At 38.4% G+C, this 26737-nt stretch overlaps 1 protein-coding gene across 13 annotated transcripts in view; it reads left to right on the top strand.

Moving 5' to 3' along the window:
* TBL1X (transducin beta like 1 X-linked) overlaps positions 1–26737 on the top strand; it is a 300606-nt gene that overhangs the window by 237487 nt on the left and 36382 nt on the right. For 10 of the 13 annotated variants that reach the window (XM_043537790.1, XM_043537791.1, XM_037899925.2 and 7 more), the window contains one exon: positions 7119–7226. In XM_043537790.1, coding sequence (XP_043393725.1) covers positions 7169–7226 — 58 coding nt within the window. In that variant the 5' untranslated portion in view covers positions 7119–7168. Of the gene's footprint in view, positions 1–2431; positions 2455–6090; positions 6224–7112; positions 7227–22553; positions 22647–26737 lie in introns of those variants that run through there. The other 3 variants (XM_043537793.1, XM_043537788.1, XM_037899938.1) reach the window with 3 other exon arrangements.

Below are 26737 nucleotides of genomic sequence, written 5' to 3' on the forward strand. Positions count from 1 at the left end.
TTTGCTCGTCAGTGGTGCCAGGATTTCACCCAATATCTCTGTTCTCAACTCAAACACAGTAGTATAGTCAATTCTTAATGCCTCTAATCCATACTCCTTATTTTCAGATACTAATTTCAGCTGTGAGCCCTGGAGCTACCATCAGCCTTCTTTTATCTTGGTTTCCTACAGCTCTTCATATAGTGTATGCATGTAAACACTAAAGTTATTTTTGTATATTTAAAAAACAAATTAATTGAAGTTGCCTCTTTTCAAAGTAGGTCATGAAAGAAATACAACGCAATTCCACTAATTAAGAAGGGTGTTTTTTTTTTCTTAGCAAAGTGCCAAGAAGGAAAGATCAATACAGCAAAAACCCTTTTCACTTTAGAGCAGAGGGAGCTGGAAAAGATCCACTTGAGCTCTTAGAACTGTAATGCTGGAGGCTGATGTCATTAAGAAAACCAGCTGAGGACTGAAAAATAAACCAAGCAAACTAATAGGTTTTAAGTGTAAAAATGGGGGGAAAGTTATACATCAGTAACATCCTAAATAGAGGGATGGGCTTTACTCTTGGTGGTGCACAACTTTGCCTCTTTTGAAACAACATTTCATTTTGAATTTTACAATAATTTATATTTTAAAATATTGTAAAAGTTACAAGATTATTGGAAATGAAACACCTTGAAATGATCAAACCAAAACATTTCAATTGAGTCAAACAAATTTTTTTTTATTACTTTCAGTTCGCAAATTTTTTTGAGATTTTTGACTTTGCACCCTGATTTGAGACAGGAAAATGTTTAAAAAATCTCACACAAATTCTGAGAACAGAAAACCCTTTCCCGCCCGGTTCTAATAGGGACCTTGTACAGTTGCAGATACTTTTAAAGGTATGCAATGAATGTGTCCTGCACATCAGAGATTAGTCTGCCCCAAAGCATGTCATTATCAATATTTCAGAGTGCTATGACTCTACTCCTGCATTCAGATACATACGGATGGATCCTGAGTCCCACAGGGAGTCCTCTTGTAGTTGCTGGGACTTTGCATGAGTGTAGTGGTCTACCCACACAAATTTGATTGTAGGATCTGACCCATTAACTCCTACCATCAGGAATGATCTCTTCAAGGCAAAGTGGAGGTTTATTTTCATTAAGTATTTAATTCCCACTCTCATTCCCTCCACTTCCTTTTCCTTCAAAAAACCGAGTCCAGATTCAGTGACTAATTGTACAAGATACACTTCAACATGTCAGTATCAGAGCTGGACCATTCATTGTTTATATCGGGGATTATTAGCAATAATTGTATAGATTATAGACATAGTTGTTGCTTCCAATTATGAAAATGTGTGATTTTGGGTAGCAGTGAGAATTTTATGAAGATGAGTTCAATCTTGCTAGCTGGATTTTTACTCATTTATTTTTGTTCACCCTCATTTAAAATACAAAACAAAAAACAGAAGACTCAGGTAAATATAATTCCTGGTGTTTTTAAAAAGCTAGTCTTAATGTTGGGCTATTTGGGATCCCTGAAAGCCCCATCTCTTTTCTCTTGGAGGTCTAGGACCCTACTGAGCTGCTATAAATGTCACTGAGAGGACCCTGACTGAGTCAGTACATAAGGGTATACCACACCAGCACTTATTTGAAGCTCTTCTCTTGTTCTCCAGAAACTCAACTTTGATTTTAAAACAAAAAACAAATTGCTAGGGGATATGGTTGTGAAGAAAGCCTCAAAAATAGGAACTGAGTGTAACCAACAGAGAGACTGGAACAATAGCTCTGACAGGTTTGACCTTCTTCATTCCTATCATTGAGGTGTTAACTTACATGGCCAATGATGATGATTTAAATATCAATGTAGTTATCTGTTTAATTCCTCACAGAGGAAAAAAGAAGGGAGAGTCAGAGAACTCCACAATTTACTGTGAATAACATCTCATTTTGCTGCCTCAACTGGGTGGCACGTGGGAGATGCCACCAGTTATTTCTTTTCCCCTGTCAAGAAGGAACCAAGTCCAAGAAGTTCAGCAGAAGCCATGGGCATATTCCAGACTCATGAAGGAGGCGAGTTCAGTGGAGTTCAGAGAGCGTCCATGGTCTATACTATAAAGTAACAATCTACTATGAAGGGTATCTTATTTTGGTAACTCACCTTAGTGTAGCTTGGAAAGAGTACATCACCATTCTTTTTTCTTCTCCCAGTTTGACCCCTGGTCATCAGCAGACTTGGTCTATTATCAGAAGCTACTTAAAAAGAAAAGGTGGCTTAAATTATATCTGCCTGAATCAGCAGCAGCCTACGTGGCAAGGGGGAGACAAAAAAGCGAGACTACCTACCTTCGAAAAATTCTGGCATCCTGGGAGTGGAACAGGATAAAGGTTCCAATTCAAGAGGAGAAATCTGGAATGAAAGACAGACAAGGAGCAAAAACGCAGAGTATGGGACAAAAACAATGCCATCCTCTGGGTGAGGAAGATGCTGATTCTAAATCAATGACTATTGTGTTTAGACACTCTGGTTACAGACAGCCTAGAAACAGATGATAGGGCTGGTTGAAAATTTTCTGCTGAAACTGTTTTGCAACAGAAAATTTGGGGGGTTGACTAATTTTTTCATGAAAAGTGGCTGCTTTCCACAGGAAATGTTGCTTTTCATTGAAAAACCAAACACCAGAAAACCAAAATATTTTTATTAGAATAAGATTCTGCAGTGCATCAAGGGAGTTTTCTTTTTTCTTTTTTTTTTTTTTTTTTGGGGTGGGGGGGGTTCAGACCCTGTTCTCTTCTATGGGATGGGTGTCCTGGCCAGACTGTTTACCATGATGCACTTCCTCCCCTTCTCCAAGAGAAGAGATGAGGAGCATCATGGGTGTTGTTGGCTGTGGTGCATCATAGGAGGTGTAGCTTGACCAGGGAACCTATCCTATAGAGGAGAATGGGAGCAGGATTCACCTGAACTTCGACTCCATAAGGCACTAAGGCAGAGTTTCCAAATCAAAATATTTTGATGTTTGGCTGAAATTCTTTCGTGTTCAGATTTATGTTGAAAATCTGGAATTTTCCTTGGAAGATTTAGAAAATGAAAAAATATGTTGTGTCACTGAAAGTTTCCATGCAGAAAAATGCCATTTCCCAACCAACTCTACTAGGTGACTAGATAAATAGTATAACCTCACTTAATGAGAGACAGAGGGGTGTGGAGTGAGAAGGAAGAGCTCGGTGGAGCTAAACATGTTCAGCTTGCATTCAAAGCACCCTGGAGCTGCCATACTCCCTCAATGCGCCATGCAAGTGCCAGACCAGCTTGTCTACTGCCTCAGCCCTGCTGTTTGGCTCTCTGATTAGCCACCAGCAGAGAAGGGAAAGGAAATAGAAGGGGGCCATATTAGTGGGTCATCCTCACCTGCTGGCTCATCTCGCTTCTGCTTGAGGCAATGTAGGTGAATATCACTGTGGATATTTTGAAGGGGAGGGAGGATTAGCTTCTCCTACGCTCATCCCCCTTAACAGGCTGCTGACTCTGCTTCTAGATGCAAATCCCAAATCCTCTCTTCAGGCAGCCTCTGTTGCCCCCTGGTCACATCCTGGAGCAAGGGTGCAGCCCTCCAGGATCCCACAAAAGAGTAAAATACAAATTAAGGATTAAAAAAACAGAGAGAAAAAGAGAGAAAAGAAAAGGCCCAAACCTGGTACTTTGTTTATCCCAACTCTCACTTTAAAAGAAAAAAAATGATAAACACCCTTTTAAGTTCTATAATTTAAATAACTGAAGGTAGTTAAATAACCCTGCCTGTTGATAATGCAAGGTAAGTCCCTGATCTTACACACACACACTCATTATTCTTAAACGCGTGGGGTCAACAAAACTGTGGCTTAATTTTAAGTATATGACTAGTCCGGTTGACTTTATTGGTGCTACTCATATGCTTCACTTTAAACCTATGCATGCATATGTGCAGGATGAGGACCCATTTTTTCTGTGTATAGCTGAAACTAATCAAACCCTCCATAACATGTAACTGGTTATGAGAAAAGGCGTTTCAGGTAAAAAAGAGCTTGGATGTGTTTTGACCATCTGCTTGTTGTTGTGTGTTGTGAATTTAATTATGTCACAGCGAACTCAAATGTTATCACTTTAGTTTAAATGTGAAACAGCCGCATAAGCACAGTAATGTTGTCTCTGAGCAATACTTTAAAAAAAGGAGAGAGAAGGAGTATTAATCTAGACAATATTGATCTCCACTAATGCGAGGAGAACATTTGGTTACTACACACACACACACACACACACACACACTCACACACACACTCCACCCCAGCTTTCAACTGGAGGTTTTCTCAGGATTTTAGAGATGGACTGAGTTTTATTGTGTGGGGGAGAGGAGGGGAAGGAGGAGGATTTTTTGTTTTGTTTCTTTGTTCCTGAATCCAATTTAGAGCGACACAAGAGACAATTATGTTCCTCTCCTCCTGACTATCTTTTCCATAGTCTGATATCAGGTTTGGGGTATTTTTTGTGTGGGGATGGAGGAAGTCAAAAGGCAGGGTTAATGAAATTTAGTATAGTCTTTCATGGCTCAGCTGAATTTCTGATGAATAGATTACTCTGGGGCAGAGCCAAGATCTCTGGATCATTTCAGATGGATGGAGCCTGTGGTTGTGTATCTTATTGCTGCATTGGCATCTGCAGGAGGGGGGGAACTTAAATGCATGAGCGGGGATCATCTGGTTATTTATGGGATGGGAACAATGTGTATAAAGATATGATCTGACACATACGTCAAAGTAATTCCTGTTCACTGACTTCAGGAAAAATGCATTATAAATCCAGCTACTTAGTGTGCTTGGAATTCTAATACAAAAGGGAGAAAGGTAGCTGCTGTGGAGGCTTTCTCTGTGGTTGCCAAACTCTTTATTTTGCAGTCAGACTTATTTCCTCTGGCTTTTAATTCATTTAACAAAGGTGTTGTCTGGGAAAAAAAAACCCTCTGTGTGAGGAAAGATTATGATACTAATAACTCAAGCTAATAAGATGCATCCCAGGAGCAGCACTTGTAATTTCTTGAGATATTCTTAATAATACTCAAAGCAGCATAATGTATGTCATCACTGAAACTGAATTTTCGTAAGAGGTTTTAACTTTACCATCTTTCCTACCACCAAGGAAATGAAAGTGCTATTTTTAAGATACTAAAAAAAGGGTTGGTGGGTTTTTTTTTAAACCAGCGCTGTCACAGTTTCATACACTATTGCTATCACTGCTGTAGGAATGAACATCTGTGATAGGAATATATGTTTATATGTAACCAAATAGATGGAGTTAAAAATGGCTTTAACAGGCATCAATAACGTCTTTGGGGGCTTTGATTGTTTTGAGAGTATTATACAAAAGGGACGCTTGGTGAATTATTCAGAATTATTCAAATACTGTTTACGCTAGTAGACAGCAGTAAAGTTGTATTTAAAGGTCTCCTTTTTTAAGTAGGCTCTTTATAGGGATTTATAAAAAGTGCTCTCTTAATGTGCATTTTTGCCATTAAATACAAAATGCTGTAGTTTACAAAGGTAGATTTATCTGTCTGCAATGATATCCATCACCTTAGTATCTGACCTCCTCGCATATAGTAATGAATTTATTCTCTCAACATTGCTGTGGATAGGGAAGTTTTACCCCTACTTCATAGAGGAAGAACTTGAGGTACAGGGAGACCAAGTGACTTTCCCAGGGACACACAGGAAGACTGTAGCATAACGGAAACTGAACCTAGATGCCCGAATCCCAGTCCAGTGCTTTAAGCACAAAATCATAGGAGGAGGAGGAGAACGTACTATGTATTTTATCTTTTGCATGAGAGGTGCAAATGCCTGTAATATAGAACCAAATACTTGAGAAGAACTTCTGCTAAATGATCCAAGGTATTGGTTGTGGTGGAAACACAACATCTGAGCCATTGCTGAAATAGAGCAGGGAAGGGGAATATAAGACATAAGAAGAATTCTATTTACATAAATATGCAAAGACATCTGTTACAGTCATGAACGACCTGCTGGTTTAGATCATCAGTGGGGGAAACTTGTAGTTAATCAGCACTGCCTACAGTAGCAGGTGCTACTCTAGGCAACAGGAATTACTGAAGAGGTTTTCAGTGAACAAAGACCATCCTGCCTGCCAAGAAGAGACATTTGAGAAATTAAAACAAACAGCAGACTCCTACAGAATTCTTCATTTATAATGTGTAAGCATGCTCTTACTTCCAAACCTTTACATGGTGGTTATGTGTTCGGTGTGGATGTCAGAGCTGTAAGGCTCACTTAAAGTACTTAAAGCTGTTATGGTGAATTTTCTGAACCAACTAAACCAGAACAAAAAAAAATTGTCATCGAGATTTAGAGAGAGAGAAAGTCAAATACAAAATAACATCTTAATATATAGCATTCGGCTTCTTTTTTTTTTATCACAAAGTATACCCAAACTAGTCATGCAAAGCTGTCTTTCTTTTTAAAGGTCATGGTTATTTTAGTAAATCATCCAAGCTTGACTCTTGTGCTTTATGAACCACCGAATACTTGAGACATCACAACTTTTTATTATGCAGAGATGTGTGCATATACATTGTTCTGCACAAAGTGTTCTGCATAACTCCCTATAAATATACATTTACTATTTGTTCTTTTATTTTTTTTTGGAGTTGCTTGTAATTTTACTGCTATTTTATTTAAGTTCTCTGAGTAACATTGTGCTATTTTTTGAGGTTACTGTCTGTTTCTCACATGGATAAACCACTAGGCAGAAAACTAGATTATAAAGTTTGGCCTGGAAAGGTTTCGGTGTGGTGTGGCATACGATGCATTGACTGTAATTGCCAGTAGTGCTGATCAGAGTGTACTCATACCCTGAAGGAGGTATCCAAGAGAACTGTAGTAAAGCTAAAGTACTTTCAACATTTAACAACGCTGTCTTTGCATCTCTCACATACAGTTTAAATCACAACTGTAATAAATGTAAATATTTTAGCCTTTAAAATATTAACTGTGTCCCTTTAAATAATGTTCCTCGGTTCTGGTAGCAAATAATATAGTAAATCAAAATAGAACAAAACCTCTTCTGTTTTCTTCCCCCCCTTTGAACAGAGCGTGGATCACCCTTCTTGTAAACCTCATCATATTGAGGTGGGGCTAAGATGAGCATAACCAGTGACGAAGTGAATTTCTTGGTGTATCGCTATCTCCAGGAGTCAGGTAAATTACTTGTCTTTCATCAGAACACGCGTCACAGATGGAGAGAGGGAGAGAAGCAAACCAATTTATTGCATTGTGTTGTGTCAACAAAATTGCATTGAGCATTAGAGAATGAAAAACCCAGCCTAAATATTCCCTGCACAAAACCACATGTCTTTGAAACCATTCCCCATGGTAATAGGGCAGATATACAAAGGTACAAAAGTAAATATTGTAGTTAGGCAAAACAAGAAAATAAATAGCATTATGTTAACAATGTCGAGTAGAATTATATCATACTAGCCAAAGTAATTTTTGGCAGCCTATGCACAAAGCACAATTACTTAATCCCTTGGGGTTTTTTAGCCACTTAAGAATATTTTAGTCAAATGTCAAATGAAGTGAGATTTTCTGTAAATAAGCTTTTCATTGGGCTGCAGATAAGTACATTTCTAAATGGTTATTTGTGTGTGTAAATATCTGATTTTTGTGCTTAATCAATGTCACTCTGTGTATGAATCTAATGGTGCAAGTGGAACTCTGTCCTTGTCTTCCCTTCCCTCTGCTCTTCTGACCACTCTCTTTTCAAACATAGGAGGGTCTTTTAGAGTAAAACTGTAATCTGTGCTTTTAAAAAATACCTTCAAATTGATGTTTAATTTTAGAGGATCCATTTTCTTTTTCCCAGCCTGCGTCCACTTCCTAATTAACACCAACCGCTAGGAATGCTGCTTTGCTGATGTGTAGGGCAACTGCATTGTCCAGGAACTGACACCCACTGTCCCAACAGGGGCTAGAATTGGTCTCTGCGTCGGGTTAGAGATAACCAGAGTTAGTTGAAAATTGTTGGATTTCAAAATTTAAAAAACATACATTTTAGCAAAACGTCCCTTTTTTTAAAAAAAACAGCTCTAGGAAAAAACTTTCTGGCCCCTTTACAATAGGCAGATGGGATCAAAATCTCAGCATCTATTTGGAGTGGAAACTCAAATCTGGATCATTGTTTGGAGAGATCAAGGTGCCCCTGTTAGTTATCCCACCATGTATTTCATTGAGGCTTATTGGAATTTCTATGTATACTAGGCCCTCTGAGAGGCTAGCACCAGCCTTCTTTCCCCCATCTGCACAGCACTCACTGCCTGTTTCCCCTCTGATCATCTGGCTCATGGGAACTAGACATGGCTGCTGTCTGTGATCTGGTGATGGAAAGCAAGGGCTGAGAAAAATAAAATTTGATCTAAAACTTCATTTTGAAAAACAAGCTGACTGGGGTTTCACTCTAAAAGGCTTCTGAACATCTAAAAAAGGTGCATGGAGAAAACAGCCATACCTTAGAATCCTTAAAATTACTTTCTGTTGTATATTTGCCTTGATATATTGTTTTTAATGTAAATGATTCCACATCACTGTGTTGTGCAATAGTTTTCCCCTACGGGACAGCAAAAACCAAAGATGGCAGTCTTCGCCTTCCTGCTCGCCCTCAACACTCACACTGATGCTGTGGAATGATTCAAAAGGAAACTTTATGGACCTCCCGATGAATGGCAAGATCGAAACGATGGTGGAATAAGGCTCTTCTGGATGTTTTTCCTCTACTGTTTTCCAGTATTTTTTAGCCATTTGCCGGGGGGAAACCATTGTGTTTCTACTTCATATACTTTTATTTGAAATAGAAAGCTATATTTCCCTAACTTTATTATGCGTGAGAGTAAATATAGAGTAACTCCACTGACATCACTGGATTTATTCCATATATAAATTATATAGTTGAGAACAGAAGTTGGCACTAATAATTTAAAGGAAAAACTAACTCAGACCAAACCATTTGGGCCTGGATACTATGCATAGTCCTAGTAGAAGTATCTGACCCAGTTGTGTACAGGTACAATGTTGTACAGTAAAAGGAAACTGTAAGTAATGCTGTGCCAGCAGATCTGTTTTTTAAGAAGCATGTACTATACAATTGGTATTGACTTTCTGAGCCATGCTTATGCTCTTTTCCCTTATGGAGTTTTAAATTTGTATTTTTTGTAACACAGATAAAGAAATCTCAGCTTGTAAGATGCTGTGCCACCTTCTAGCATAAACAATACAGAAAGACGAGATAGTAAATTAAGAATGTCTAAACAAGAGTTTCTAATGATTGTAAATTTGATATCCTGTGGGTTTTTGTAATATAGTTTGAATTCAGTCATCTACAGTTGATGGAGTCTGCAAAACCGGGAATTTTCTAGATTTCCATCAATGGTATTGTATATTGGAATGTGAGCATCCACCCAGCTCACAAAACATCAAGAATATAAATCAAATAGCAACATCAGAGTAATTTAAAAAGAAAACAGGTGCTCAGTTTTCCTTTTCTCTCCTTTAATGTTCTCTTGTGAGAATTCTAAGCTTTTGCCCTTAAAATGTGTGTGAGAAGGGGGAAGAGACAAAAGGAATCACTCACAAGACAAGTAGGCAAAGCCATACAAAGCAGAAATATTCCTGGATCGTTACAAATATTTCACAGCTGTGAGGCAGCAGGTTGCTTGAGGTTAATTCAAACATTGTCATGGCAAAGGTACCTGTAGGTACTGTGCACTTCCTCATGAAAATACTCTAATGACATGATTATGGAGGAAGTTCAAGCCTTTTAAAGTTGAAAAATTCATCAATAAACCTCAAAGGTTACTTTCTCTCGCTTAATACCTTACTAGACCGGAAAGCTTGTACCCAAGAGAATTAAAAGAATTGATTGAAGATCTCTCTTAACCATTATTGTTAATTTTTAATAAATTTTGGATTACTGGGAAAGTTCCAAAGGAATGGAAAAAAGTGAATCTTGTGCCAATATTTTAAAAGGGCAAATGGGATGATCCAGGTAACTATAAACCATTTAGTCTCACATTGATCCTGGTAAACTCATGGAAAGGCTGATAAGGGACACAATCACTAAAGAATTAAAGCATGGGATCATAACTAATGTCAGTCAACATGGTTTTATGGACAACAGGTCTTGTCAAAAAACTTGATATAATTTTTGATGTGATTACAAATTTGGTTGACAAAGGTAACTATGTTGACAAAATGTATTTAGACTTCTGTAAGGTGTTTGACTTACTCCCACATGAGATTCTATGGGAGTAAAAAATTAGCACTACAGACAATCAGTGTAGCCCATACCAGATAGTTGAAAAACTGGTTAACTAGTTTCAGCTCAAAAAGAAGTTATACATATGGAATATTCATGCAACTGGCGTGTTTCTTGTCAGGTTCCATGGGGATCTGTTCTTGGACCAATGTTCAAGATCTTTTTTTATCAATGATCTGGAAGAAAAGATAAAATTTGCAGATGACCTGAAAATTGGTGAAGTGGTAAATAAGGATGTGGTCAGGTCAGTTTTACACACTGATCTGGATCACTTGGTGAGGTGGGCTCATTTAAACAACAGGCGTTTTAGTTTTAATACAGAAAAATTCAAGGTTATACGTCTGAAACAAAGGATGTAGGTGTTCATGCTTCAAAGATGGGCCCTGTATTCTGGAATACAGTGACACTGAAAAGAATTTAGGGGGCAAGGGAGATCACTAATGGAACGTGATCTCCCAGAGTGATGTAGCTAAGAAAGAGAACACAATTATTGGATGTATAAGCAGGGGAAGATCAAATAAGAGTAGGGCGGGGATATTACTGCTGTGTATGGCATTAGTAAGCCCATTACTGGAATATTATGTTCAATTCTGAGGTCCAGACTTTAAAAAAAAAATGGAAAAATTACAAAGGCTTTAAAAGAGCTACAAAATAATATGAGATCTGAAAAACATTCCTACTAGTGAGAGGTTTAAGAAGCTCAGTCTTGACCCAAGAGATGGGTGGTCACTGCCTACAAATACTTACATGGGGAAGAGATTTCTGATAATAGCACTTTAATCTAGCAGAAACAGGCATAATGAAGCTAGAGAAATTCAGACTAGAAGTAAGGTACACATTTTTAATAGTGAGGGTAATCAACCATTGCAACAATTTACTTAGAGACGTGGTCTATTCTGTATCGCTTGAAATCTTTAAATCAAGACTGGATATCTTTCTAAAAGATATGCAATAGCTCAAACAGAAGTTATGGTCTTGGTACAAATATTATTGGGTGAGGTTTATGGCATGCGTTATATGCAGCAGGTTAGACTAGATTATCATAATGGGTCCAATCTGACCATAAAATCTATGAATCTACTTCTCTACCTCACCTCATGGAATTCCAGGTAGGATGATTAATCCTGAAACTCCTTCTTTTTCCCATAACTCTTCAATTTGTAATAACCATAGTTGCAACAATCAATCCTTTGGCGTGGTGGATTAGCAAATATATGTAAAATGAGTCCATTCTGTAGATTATTATTGTTTATAATTTATACTTTGTCTTATCAAAGTGCCTAGGAGCCCGAGGACTATAATCTCATTGTGTTAAATACTGTACAAACACAGAACAAAAGACCATCCTTGCCCCAAAGAGCTTATCATCTTAGTGTAAAAGAAGAGACAACAGATGGATGCAGACAGATGGGGGAATACAAGAAAACAATGAGACAATATTGGGCAGCATGATTGGCAGTAATATGTGCACACCAGTGGCCTAACCATTATCAGGATTTTGTAGGCCTCATGGCAAAGGAGGATTTTGAAGTAGGGTAATGAGTTAGTTATGCGGATGTTTATGGGGAGCAACCTCCCAAGCATGAGGTGCATGAGAGAAAACACAAAGGGGTGCTTGCTTGAAAATTAACAAGTCAGTGATGTAGGCTGGCATTGTTGGCCAATCAGAGGTGAGAGCGGACATTGTGATAGTGAATGAGAGATGGTAGATAGGGTGGAGATAGACCATGTAGGGCCTTGGCGGTGAAGACAAGTAGCTTTTGTTTGATGCTCTAGAGAAGGGGGAGCCAGTGGAGGAATGGAAAGAGAGAGTGCCATGGTCAAAACAATGGTCTAGAAAAATGATCTTTGCAACAGCATTCTGAACAGATATGAGTGGGGCAAGGCCAGAAAAAAGGTTGTTTCAGTAATTGAGACTTGAGATTATGAGAACCTGGACAATGGCTTTTAGCTGTGTGAATGGATATGAAAGGCTGTATCTTAGAGATGCTATGCTACTTATTTCTTCTCTTATTATGAAAAACATATAGGTCTTATCTACCCTACAATTACAGTGTCAACCCTCCAATGCACTAGTTGCCTTAAATATATAACAGGCATTTGATAGTAGATTTACCAAAAATTAAAAAGTAAACTTCTGTGACTTGTAAAATTTCCCAGGAAATCACATTTTGACATTTCAGTTCTTTTTTGAAAGCCTGGTATCTAAAAATATAGAACATAAAGTGCTTCTCTAGGGGCTGTCCTATCAGTGTTGGATCTGTGAGATGGTTCATCAGTGGCATAATAGTGTTGTTACATGTTGCTTATCTTTACCAGAAAACAAATTTATTAATAGGATCCTCAAATATTTGTCTTAACCTTTTCATGGAATCCCTGTTGTTTTTTTTAATGTTTAATAGGTATTCCCCTTTTCCCAGAATGGATAGTGTCTGCTTAAACTCTGTGTCACACAGATTCTAAAAATATTTAGCTGCAGCTCTGCTCCCCTCCAGGTACCCAGTAAATTTCTAGCACTTCCACACTCCTCCATTACTTTTTTCCAAGTGTAGCACTGTGTGTGTATTATTCTCCCCCTATCCAGTAGAAAATACTTCTGAGAACTGCACATGAGAATGAAAAGTTCAGGCCAAAATTTTCAGAACTCCAAGTTTCTAAATCCATAATTAGGCAGCTGATTTTCAAAAGGGCCGGGGACCGCTAGCCCTGGTTGAGTTCACTGGGATTTGTGTGTACTCAGGACTTCAGAAAATTGGGTCACTTTATGTTTAGGTGCCTAAATATTAATTTAAGGGCTTAACTTTATGTACCCACATGTGAAAATGTTGACCTTGCTTACTAAAGTTAGAGAGACTTGCTATTAGTTTTTTCCAGAATGAAGGAGTTGCAATACCACCCAACCACTTAGAATCCAGAATATAGAGTTCCCACATGCGGCCATGACTGCCCAAAACAGAACAGATGATTATCTACATTCCAGAAAGGACATCAGAACAATGCAATTAGAGACATGTTGTAATTAAAAGAATTCCAGTGACAAACTGAATGGTGAGAAGAAGTAGAAATTGAAAATTCAGGTGCATTGGTATGTCTGAGACTTGCATTAATTCTGTCTCATATGTATAATCTAAATACTCTAAACTGAAACAAGCCTTCAGATATGAGTGACAAATCCATACTTGGCACAAATGCAGCAAAATAAAACATTTTTTGTCCCTACGGCCCAGCCACTTGTCACTTACAATTTCTTAAAACTGTTTCAAAATTAATAGTTTTTATTTATTGATTTATGTTCCTCTTCTGGCTTCTAATGCTCTTTTCTGATATTTCTTCACTTCAATTTTTTCCACAATATGTTTTTGCTGCCCGAAAATTACCTCCCTATCTATCTCTGGCTTATACTGCTTAAAAAACAAACAAAAATCATAGCAGCTGCCTGGCAGTGCCTGTCGTAGTTAAGGTTGCATAACAGTTTCCATTCTTACACTTATAGCTTTCTGAAACTTTCCCCTTTCAACTTGAACTTTTCCATGCTTCCAAAGGTTGATTCTAGTCTCTTTGGAGTACAGTTAGTATCCGCCACTGCATCCAACTTGATGGTGGGATTGAAACATTCACTGGATGATTTTGCTAAAATGATCACAGTGAAATTGTTAGGTGCTGACGTCTGAATATTTAACATTCAACTTCAGAATAGTTATTCGCTCCTCCTCAATGAAGGTGGATGGGACAGCTTGTGTCTTATAGCTGTTTTAAATTTTCTGTTCGGAAACTCAAGAAAACAGCAATGTGTTGTGTGTTTGGCTCATGTTAGAGAGATTTTTTTGCAATTATAAGGGCTAGGAAATTCTCTGTTATTTAAAGCTTAGACTGAGGCAAAAGTTATGCAATAAAAGGGGATTTTGCAGAATCATAGAAACCACAAGGCCCGGTTATTAGTTTAAACTTGTATATGTGGGAGATGGGCTCCTTCCTGCAAACCTTCTAAGGTGAACTAGAGGGGCACACTTCCCCCTTTGTAGTTCCTAAGGTGCACGGGAATATTTTCTTTACAGATCTCATAAAGTTAATGGAACAGGGAGTTCTAATGTTGTCAATTTAAATAGTTCAAGATTATAGTATTTCCATGTGCTCCTTACAATTTCTTGCAAGCCAGCAGAACTTCAAAGTCTTGAACTTTCTTTTAATTTTTTTTAAACTTTGACATTTTATACAAAAATTAAATGTTACGGTTGAACAGCTACGATATTGAAAGTTAGGAAATACTTAAAGGTAGATTAATACTCTGTCCCTTTTGAATATATGTCATATGACACAATCTTAAATGACATGATCACATACAGTTTCTCAAAGAAAAGAACATACTTTTTTTCTGTACGCTTAGGTACATATTTATAGCATTTAGAGTGCTGTGAACTACTGTGTATACCACAGAGTTTGTCATTTTTATGAAAAGTGCATACTTCCTCAAAATACTTCAGATGAAGCATAGCATAGAATAATAATAAAAATATCGGTGTATGTAGGACAGCTACATTTGCTTCATTGTTACCGGCCTCATCCTTTGCAAATCAGGAAGACTGTGCTGCTAGTTGAACAGGAAATATAGAGCGTATGGGTTTTGACAAAATTATTCAAATACACACCTTGAAGAATAATTTATTATACAAGAAGCGTAAGTCAGTCAAGGTACTGGACCACTTTGACAACAAAAATAGTGCACTATTCTCACACGAATGAAGTCTGATGATGATGATTTCCCCCCCAATTCTATACATTAGCTTCAAAGACCTTTTAAAGAGCCTCTCTATGAATATGCTTTTAAACAATGTCCCTCAAGTGCTGCTGAATTTACCTGGTGCATGTACAAAGCTCACATCAGCTGCTATATTTCAACATGTACTATTCACGTCTTCTGAAGCCTTCAAATTACAGTGAAAAGGACAAGGGAGCTCAGTAGAAAAGAACTTAATTACATATTGTTTTCAATTAGGCCTTGTCTACACACAAAAGTCCTACCATTTTAACTATGCCAGTATAGTTACAGCAGAACAACCTCCCTAGCATGGGCTCAGTTATACCAACATAAATGTGCTTATATGCTGATATAGCTTATTCCATCGTTCTGTTCTGTGTTTGTACAATGCATAGCTTATTTCGAGTCCATGACTAGTTCTCCTTGGCACTGCAGTAATGCAAATAGATCATCATAATAATTAATAAATAAATAAACCAGTATAACTGTTCCCACACTAGGGGTTATGCTGTGTTTATTATTTTGGTAAAACAATGCACCTCTAACTGACAGCTATGTCTGTACAAAAACTGTTTTTAGACCAGAACTAAACTGTTCTGTGCCTCAGTTTCCCCACCTGTAAACTGAGGGTAATAATACTTACCCCACCTCACACGGGGTGTTGAGGTTTTGTTCATTAATATTTGTAAAGCAGGCTGAAGTCCTGTAGTTGAAGGTGCTGCAGAAATGTTGAGTAGCTTTTATTTTATTTGATCAAAGTGTGAGATAAGGGTGCAGAACTGGATAAGGGTGGAGAGTGGGCCAGAGTTAGTTACTTATTCTGAGTATCTGGACAACAAGAATAAGATGGTGAATCCAACTTTTCAAGTGTTAAAACGAGCCTTCGTGGCAATGTGAAGTAAATTTTTAGTTGTCATGATTTAGCAGAGAGCTGGTCTGTGAGCGAACAGGCTTATTTACATGATGTCTCATTTTCCATTGGCCCAACCTACTCAGTGAAAAGAGAATTGCTTCTGCAGATGAGCCAAATTTCTGATGAATAGGCGGCTCGATTGAGAGCCAAGATTTGTGACCTTCCAGGGGTTATTTCAGATGCACAGAGCCCTTAGTGTTCTTAGTACAGATGTTGCATCTGCTATATTGGAAAACAATGTTTGAGAAATTGAACAAAATCAGCATTAGTTCAAATAGATATGTATCCCAATAACTGACCTGATTATTTAAAGAGAAACTGTCAATTGGATTTTTATAAATTGGCTAATTAAAAAGAAATATTTTCTGTTACATTATGCTTTATATAGTCTTTTTTTAACTTCTCTGAAAACATTGACAAACCTTCTCTCCATCCCCTCCTTTGCTTCTATTATCTTTTTTAAAACTAAGGGAAACTGACTATACAGTACATTGGGGACCATGAAACTGGCTGTATTCAAAGTATTGTTAAAAGTACATAGTTAAAAATGACTTTCAATCCCCCCCCCCCCCCCCCCCCCCCCAATATAGTAATCTTGGGTATTACTTGTACGAGTAGCAGCGCAAATTTTTCAGACAGAAATGTGATTTTTTTCAGTTGATGTCCCTTTTAAATGAAAAGAGTACTTCATCATTACACTTCCTGATAAATCTTGATGGCACATCACATGGCCCTTACAGATGTATTTTCGTTCTAATTTATAGTTTATTTATATAACTAATGGGGAATAAGCATTATTTCTCAGTTTAGAACTTTATTATCATCCATAATTCCTCACTCTGCCTGCCACCGTCTTTATTCACTCTGAAAAGATGAAATACATTTAAAAGATCCAGAAGTATAATTAGAAGTCAAGTTCATTTCACTTATGATCAAAATCAGGTTTGGATCCAGATTAAAGTCAGGTTTGGATCCAGATGTGAAAGGGTTTGGTTTAAATGTGCAATTTTTCTCTAATGCATTTTGCCAGCCTCTTGTAGATAAAAGCAGTTTGGCTTTCATGTTGACAGCACCTTTATGTCACATGAAATAATGTGAGAATCATGATCTCAGTGTGCGCTTTCCTCATAGGCTGACAACATAGAGAGGCAATAATATATCAATAGTCCTGTTATGAAATCCAAACCCCACATTTAACAAAACAAAGGACAATTTTTTTTTGTCTATAGATACAGAAGCAGAGCAGTTTGGTCATTCCTTGTTCTGGTTAAGTTTTCAGAGGAAACTAATCAACTGTATACCCTGGCATTTTGTATGTATTGGAGTGAAAAATAATCAACATTATGTACGTAAACTGTTACTTATGTTCCAAATATTTATTTCATATGCACAAATGCCCATATGTGTAAATACATGTTTTGCAAATTTTGAAAACCTGTCCTGCTGTATGTCTTCCTTCACTCTTATCCATTTTGCATCAGGAAGGCGTATTAAAATGTAGTGTAAGGAAAGCAATTCAGAATTTAGCAAGTTCTTGAAAAGGAAAAGAAATACACTGAGTATCCTGTTCTTCTGCCATCCTCAAAGCCCTACTTTTAGTCAGTATTTCCTTCTAAATCATTTCACAGATTTACAAACTTGGCTGTTTTAAATTCTCTTTGGCCTGTGTCTTGGCATACAGTGTCATATATGAGCATGTATGGTCATTTTGAAGACAGAAGAATGCAAACAAGTGTACCGTTTTTCAGATGTGCTTTTACCATAATTCCAAACAAGTTTATAGATGTTTTTAAATTAGACTTTGTAAATTATTAGTCTATAATGAAGATGTATCTATTGTGTTGTATTGAATAAATTATTGACGTGACACATTCTAGATTGCTGAATAAATAAGGGTTTACTGAATATCATAGGCATGGGGGAAATTACAGTATCAATTTTGGGAAAAAGTTTTGGATTGGGCCTACACTTGGAAGGTTTTGCCAGCATAGCTATACTATACCAGCAAGGTTCTCCTAGTCTGGATGCAGCTCACACTTGCAATAATGCACATTTGCCAGTATATCTTCTTCCAGCGAGCTTGCCCCCCCCCCCCCCCCCCCCCCCCCCCCCCCCCCCCCCCCCCCCCCCCCCCCCCCCCCCCCCCCCCCCGGCAAAATACTGGCAAAAGCACAGTTTTTCTAGTATAACTACATCTATAGTAGGGGCTTTTGCTGGCACAACTGTGTTGGTCACAAGTCACCACACCTCTGCTATGTCAGCAAAAGTTTGTAGTGTAGATCTGGCCTTACTGTCTTGGGAACTGAAAAGTCCAAGGTGACCATCTGTAGAAACCATCTCAGTGTTGAAAGCCTTGCTTGTTCATTACTGAGCGTCAACAGCAGTGTCCTTTTCACTGCTGCTTGCAGGTGGTTATTGTAACTGACAGAAGAACACAGCTTAGAGCAAAACCTGCTAAATATGATCTCCCTTGCCTAAAAATGAGTCTTGAAATGATACACATCCTCTCCTTTAACCTTTGGTTCAGAGGACAGGTCTGGAAGATGATGATATTATTAATGTAGTGAGAGAGGATGACTTTTTTGTAGTGGCCGTCGGAGAAGATTGCAAAACTTGCTGATTTGCATAAATAGTTACATTAAAATGCCAGATCAGTGTTGACATTTAATTACAGATTGTCAGGCTAATTTATATGGCGTGATTAAAAGAGAGAATTATTTCAAGCTTTATTTTTTAAAACAAAAAAAACCTCTTTCCATTTTCCTTGTCCTGCCTTCTCCCCCTATCATATTTCTCAAATAGATTTAAACGGTAAAAGCCAAATACTGCTCATCAAAAATCATTTCCAAGTTTTATTAATCTTTTCCAACGTATTTTCCTACTTCACAAAGACAATCCCTGCCCAAAGCATTCTTTGGCACATCATAAAATAATTTGGGGTTGCAAAGTTTCACTCTGAATTCTTGGCAGATGCTGAGCAGGTCAGATATCCAAGGAAAAGGGTGTAACTTTTAATATTTGTGAATAATTGCTTCTACAAAACTTAGTAGGCAACCATGCACACTGTAATTTTGGCAGCTGACATAAACTACAGCATAGGATCCTTTCTTTATATTTCCTAGGGACTATGAAAGAACTTGTAATACAGGACCCATTTCCCAGGGTTCTGGAAATCATTTTAATGGTTCAGTAAACCTAATCTTAATACAAATGTGCAGGCCCTATTGTTCAGCTGATTTTCTAAAAATATATTTTGACTGCAGTTCTTATTTTACATTGCTAATGTGTGTCCTTGTTAAGTCCTTTATGTAATCACTAAGGTAAGTCTTCAAAAATAAGCAGGCGCTGCCAAAAAAGAGGGAGGCACTCTAGGACATATTACCCAGAATGAAAAAAGCTCAACTTGGAGAAAAATCGGAGTCTGCTGTGAATAATAAACAAGATGTGGTTTAGGATTTGTGCCCACCTTTTAACTCTCTGCATTAAAACAGAACGCATGCAGTGGCTCAAGGCAGCAGAATGACATTAACCGTATGTAAATAGTCTCTTAGAGATACCAGGATTCCACTTGTGATGCCACCAATTTACTGACACTTGGCTCTGAACAAAAGCATATTCAGAATTGCCCTGTGATAAGTAGAGATTTAATCAGAATCAAAACCACAGTTCTGCTCGTAAATGTCATTGATAATACAACATATGACTGGGTCAGGGAAAAAGAGCAAATGACTATCGCCTGGCAGTTCGGTCACTCTTCTGGGGAACACCCGACTTCAAAGACCTGCTCCATTGGAACAGCTTCACCAGGAGAGATGAAGAGAGATTCACCCCAGAATAGCCTGGGAGGGCACTGCCTTGGGAGAGGGGAGACCTGGCCTCAAGTCCATTCTCCAGAGCAGGAATTCAAACCCTGGCCTCCCACATCCCAAGTGAGTGTCCTAACCACTGGGCATGCTTCCTCCAGCTGTTTTGTGAATCTAGTGCTTTAAAAATGCCTGGAAGCAAAACATTTTGGGTCAAAGGACGGGTTTTGTTTAACCCCTAAATGGACTTTTTCAATTCACTGGTATTTTTAGGAATTTCCAGTTCAAACTAAACTGGCTTAAAAAAAAAATAAAATCAGAACTGCCAGCAAACTGAAAAATCAGTTATTTGCCCAGCTCTAATTAGGGTCCTGGCTTGTACTTTGCAAATAAGTAGTTGATATACCTGCTTTTCACCTCCCTGCCCCAGTAACCCTTCGAAATACTTATTTTCATCCTCATTGTGCATGCTTCTAATTAGTTATTCTTTCAGTGCCTCCTTCTCCTCATCCCATTTGTGGTAGCAAGACTCTTATTTCTTTCCAAGCATCACATCACACCATTCTTCCTTCCCTTCCTTCCTCTGAGATGTAACTCCCAAGACCCAGATGTCAAAATGTGGAAGATATTTTTCCAGAAGTTACATCTGGACCCTTGGCAGGCTCCACAAGCGGCTGTGCTGGCAGCTTTGGAGTTACTCAGGGTTTGGGGACACGGTTAAGCTGCAGATGGGACTGTGTGGGATGTCTTGTCCTTCTGAATGCCACTTTCTTTCAATTCACTTATAATTCTACAGAATGCCTCTACTTGATACGTCTAAATCCTTCGTGAGATTTGCACATAGGCCTATTTATGGAAATAAAGACGGCTCTTTTACCCCCTCATACCCAGATATTTTTTTTCTGCAGCCTGTGGTACTAGCCAACTTCCTAATACACATTCCACTCTTACACAATTTTTTACAACAGTGAAATTCACAGTCTTGGTGCCAGTGCTTATGCTGCTTAAAAAAATATTCATGCACTCAGAATCCCCAAATTGCCAGGATCATGCAAACCAGAGCCATTTTAAAACCAGAGTTATTTTAAAACCATTTTGTAACCCTGCTCTTTTTTGTATCCCCTACCTGTCAAATAGCTTTTAAGGGAACAAAAATGCTTTTGGGGGGAAGAGAAAAGGAAGAAATGGGATGGGGGTTCAGTGAAAAAGCATGGTCTCAATAAATAAATTTTTTAAATGTTGGCTATCTTAACTATGATTAGAGCTGGTTAAACCCTGCTAAAAGAATGTGGCAAATATTCATTTATATTCCAAGTGGCTGCTCAGTTTGACAGGGTTCATTCTTCCCCTTTCCTCTCCCCATTATTAACAAATGTAACAAATTCACTGGTTAGGTGGTCTGTATAGGATGAACCCAGGACCTCTGGATCTAAAAGCATCAATCAGCCTTTACTGTTTCAGCTACAGGACTAGGATCATGAGTGCAAAAGCAGGAACAGCCACACAGATCTCCATATGAGGAACCACCTTGTTAGTATGAGTTATATAAACATTTGTGAGAATGGGTTTTTATTCCCAAATGTTTGGAGAATGACTGCTCTTCATACAAACACCTGGGATTTGGTCCGTCACAAGAATATTCAGTAGATACGATGCACAGTTTGGTGGTCATAATTCCTCGTTCTCCATGTCATTCAGTCAGGGAGCAGTAACAGTGCTGAGGTGACAAGTCACCCGTCGTGAATAATTAAAATGAACAGTTTGCAAAAAACCTAGAGGCTAAAACTTGTTTTTATAAGCTATTTGAAAATTGTGGTAAATAAATGTAGTCTGCTCTGGAGGAGTTCACAAACACAAATAAAAACTAAACTAAGCAAATAATTCAGCCAGCTCTAACCAGGACCCCCACGATGGCAGGCTTGGCCTGTGATGCTTCAGAAGCTACTGCTTCCAAAGAGCAGCTGTGTCATCCTATACACCCATCCAAGTGCAGCAGAATGTACAATAGCTGTTGTCGCGTAAGATAGTATTGCACACTAGACAGCTATTTACAGAGTTAAAGGGGTCAGAAAGAGAAAGGTGCTCTGAATGTATGTCAGCTACTTGAATTTATGATTGCTGGACCAGCTAGGACAGATAATACTCAACAGCACCTTATTTGTATGTTTATAAGTAAAAATCCTTACCTCACATTTCAGCTGAGACCTAAATCCACAGAAGAGAGGGAATTCTCACTTAGATTGCCATGGCAGCATAACTTTCTCCGACAATTCTCTCTGTGTTTTGGAAATGCATTGCTGCTGTTCCGAAAGTGTGCGAGGTGCATTACAGGAAATTTAAGATGACAAGGTCTTTGCCCCAAAAAGCTTGCAACATGGACAGTTTACCGACGAAGAATAGAACTGTGTTCATTGAAAAGGCAACAGCTAATTGACATACCCAATCCCTTTAATATTACATACAAAAACTGTTTTAAGAAGTACTATATTCAATGAGAAAATGTATAACCAATTTAGAGGAAAATTCGTGTTTATCTCACTTTCTAAGGATGAAGCAAAATGCCTAAAACATGAATTTTGTGAAATTGTCAGACACATATGTTTTTGGTGTGAATTAGGGAATATGCATTGTTTCAAAGTAGCCCTTATATTAACATTTTTAGGGTTTTTTTTTTTTTTAATTCTGTTTCCATTGCATTCATTCTAAGCCCATTATCTTGTCCTCCATCAAATCCTTTTTCAAGGCCCAGTTCTTCCACGATTCCTACAAGACATCAGCTAACTAATAATGGCTATATTAAGGAGCTGCCATGTAGAGCTGCTGTGTTTTTTAAAAGGTATATAATGTATGTATAAATTATGCATATTTTGATTGTTTACCTTTTCTCCTCTTTTCACAATATGGCAAAAAAAAATGAAAAGAGTTGGACAACACTCCCTTGGGTCTGGTTTCTGGAAGCAAACAGTAATAGCAAAATAATGAATTGGAATGTGTCACTCATAGATGACAAGCCAGTTCAACTGGGAGAAGGAGAGGAGGAAAGAAACTCATGTGTGGCATTATGTTCCCCCTCTCCCTCCATTTGACTGTTCTTACCTCTTTAATGATGGTCACAACCTCAGAGGGTCCACAATCTCTTGCTATGTGTCTGTGCAGGAATTAATACAACATGGTCCCATTTCCTTGGTGCTGCAAGATAACAAATTAATAATAATTTATGGAACAATGTGGAATTACTGCAATGATGAAAGTTAAATCCAGTTTATGGGAAATAATACACATGGAGACACAGCACTTGTCTACACAGGGACACTCAGGAAAACTAATCAAATTAATGAAAAGTGCATTAAACCCTGTGTGGACACTCTCAGGTCTGGTCTACGCTACAGAGTCAGGCAGCTTTATGTCAACCTAACTATAAAGAAGTGTCTACACTTAAATTTTGCTCCTGCCAATATAAATGCCCTGCTGCGGCAACTTCCTAACTCCACCTCCATGAGCGGTGAGGACACACACCACAGGCACAAGGAGCAAAGTGTAGACATGCACAAGCGATGTTGTTACTGTGGAAGCTGTATGCCAATGCAAGTTAGGTCGGCTTAATTTTGTAACATAGACATGGCCTCATTCAGAATTTAAGTGGCCTTAATTCGGTTTAGTTTTATATCAATTAAGCTAAACCATATTAAGGCTACTTATGAGTATGTCCGCAGGGGTTTAATGCAGTTTAACTAATCCACTTTAAATTCACACCTTTAGTTAATTTGGATTGATTTTCCTGAGTGTCACTATGTAGCCAAGCCCACAGATTCAACAACTTTTCTCTCCCGCTTTATTCTGTACTGTTACAGTGTCTGGTTTCAGTCAATTACAAATTCACATTGTCCCCATCAGATCATACCTACCATTTGCAGAGCACATTCTGTCTCTGTTCTCTCCCTCCCCAACTGCCTCAACAGTCTGCATACAGTCATCAGAGGGGGTGGTGTTCCAGTTTCTTGGCTTTTAGCTCCTTAATATGGGTTTCTGAATCTTAGAAGAGGGGCCAAGTTAACTCCACATAACATGACCATTTAAATAGCTAACCTTTGAAACTTTCCTTTGTTTAATGGAGATCATCTCTGTATGTGGCTGAAATATAGAGAGATACAACACTACTATGTAATACTGCACACAAACATCAAAGAGCTCTGATGACATCTGGTAACCATAAAAGCGAAGCTCAAGTGATTTACGATGTCATTGGAACCCTGACGTGTGTGCAGCTTCATTCAGTTTTCCTGTTGTGTGAGTTATACTTCAAAAGCATACACTGTATAAAATGTCCATTTCCCTGTTGCTTTTATAAAATGTTGCTGGAGAAGAATAGGAAACTAGGAGAGAATTTTTTTTTCTTTTTTAAAACATACAGTTTAATTTCAAGACTGTTCTAAAAGGGATTATGACATCAGACATTGTTCATTCAGCCAACCTTTGTTTGATAAACTCCTTGATTTTCAGACTACAGTCTTCTTTGTTAAAAGGTTAGGAAAGCTGTCTTGATTCTTTAATATGGCTGATGCTCAAAAGATTGAATATTGCTTTGCAATGATGCCCTAGCTATGACTTTTGTTTTGTTGTCTGGCAGTTGCTTTTGTAATGGTATGTTATTTAAACATCTGCAGAGATGCTATACATTCATATAAGCTAGAAGCCAAACATCTGTTTTTAAATCCAGGTTTCAAGTCCCTTCCCCTGCCTAATGTTTTCAGGATGTAAAATGAAAAACTTGCAGCTGTCTGTATTAATGTGACTTCTGCATGCTGAATAAGTGCATTTTCATGTTCGAGCAGGTGATGATGAGTTAGCAGCCTTCAGTGATGTGTCATGTCCCTCAGTATTGAGCAAGGTGATTAGCTGCAGGCCCAAATTAAAGCCTACAGTCTGCTGGCCCAAGATATAACCCTCAGCCTGCCAACAGCCAGCGGAGAAGGGGCTGCAATAACAGGTGCAAAAGTGTAGTTAAAAAGAAACCTAGTGTATATCTACACTAGTAGCTTTACATCTGTTGCTGCAGTAGTTTGGTGGTTTGGAGTTTTAATGCCACCTGTCCTTTGATTGAGCCAGAGACCACTTAAAAAATCCTTACCTGTCAGGATCACAAAGTAACTTCTGTGTGAACTTTAATGCTTTTTGACCCACAGTTTAATCACCCAATTACTCTCCATTTATGAGTGCATGAGTAGATTGGCCATGAAATCAATGACACCATTCTGAAAAGAGCCTACTTTAAAAAATAATGTTATAATGTGCACAAATTTAAAATAAAGTAGGACCTGTTTGGGTAATATTGGATAGTCACACTCCATAGATATGGAGATTTCAGTGTTAAGCGACTCTGTTATGAAACCAGGGCTCTGGACTGACACACGGCAGCACAGGCTAACTGTGCTCACTTATTTACTTATTTTTGCACCAGCCAGAAATGTGCTTTACACATTTGAAGGAACAAATAAGAAAAAGTCCCTGCCCTGCAGAGTTTACAGTCTAATCTGATGGGCAGCCAGGCAGCAAATAAACAAAAGAAGGGCAGGACATAGTAGCAAAGGACCAAGGTGATATAAATAAGATCACACACTTACTCATTTCTGTGATTTACTTCACCCATTATTCTTTTTCAGAACTAGGCTTGTAGCCAGAGCTGAACCTCTTCAGCATACATGTTGACACCCAAAAGGGACAGGGAACATGGGGCAACATGTGGAGACAATGGCAGAAGTCAAGACGTGGGGGAAGGAAAGACAAATAACAGAATGGGGGTGGAGGGGAAAGGCAAGGAACTTTAAAAAGCAAATATTTCAATTTCATGGGTGGGTGTGTGAGGGGGCTGAGGAGATTGTACTTCTGAGTTTCTTTTTGCTACTGATCCGACTAACTGGGATCATAGTTGGTTGGATTGGTTGCCAAAATAATCTTTCAACGAGAGAGAGAGAGAGCGCTCAACCCTCCTGAAATTCTGGAATAACTCCATAGTCCCCTCCCACTCCCCCCACATAGTTGGACAGAGCATTGGTATGGGGGGAAATCCCTCAACGGACAAAACTGTAAATTAAACCGCTGTTGACAGGGGGAAGAGGTGTAGATATATATAACGGAAGTATTTTCATTTGAGAGTTGCTGTTCTCTTCTCCCACTCGTCTAGTCGACGGAGAGTATGAGGGTTTTCCTGTTTGAGACATGGCAATGGTGGTTTCCTCAAGGCTTTTAATGTGAGATTAATGCTCTGGAGACAATGCGGTGATAAATGGGTTCCTACAGTTATATCTACATCCTGTTCTCCCTTCCCCCTCCAGCACGTCCACTCACATGCACAGTCCAGGTACTTTTCCAGGTTGTAATGCTTGTTCTTGCACAAAGCAACACTTCTGACTAGTTTCCCCTTGTGATTAAACTGCAGCTCCTTCTTTCAACGTTTATCCAATAAATACTTTAATTTGAGATGCAGAGTGCTTAATTATCAGCTGTTTCCTAGGAAGACGACAAAAATTAAATGGGGACGAGAAAGGCTTATAGTTAACAGAGGAGTGGTGCCAGTGAACGGGCTTGTCATCTGTGATGTGATACATTCCAATTCATTATTTTTGCTATTACTGTTCACTTCCAGAAAATAGATCCATGAGAGTGGCCTCCGTCTTTTTGTTGTTGTTTCATATTATAATGACTGAGCTCTGCGTGTCAGATTATAGCCGGTAATCAGAGCTGTGGGCAGAGAATTGAATATTTCTTATCTTCTGTAAGAGAATGGCTCCCCTGTGTGAGCTGCAAGTATGCCTTGGCCAAATGCAACCTGTGCATTGATAAAGATTTAAGTATTTGGCTTCTGAAAGGTTTGATACTAAATTAGAGAGGAAACAGAAGATTTGAGTCAAGTTTTTAATAGCTGCACTT

This window comes from Chelonia mydas, chromosome 1, assembly GCF_015237465.2.
Source record: "Chelonia mydas isolate rCheMyd1 chromosome 1, rCheMyd1.pri.v2, whole genome shotgun sequence".
Classification (NCBI taxonomy): domain Eukaryota; kingdom Metazoa; phylum Chordata; order Testudines; family Cheloniidae; genus Chelonia; species Chelonia mydas.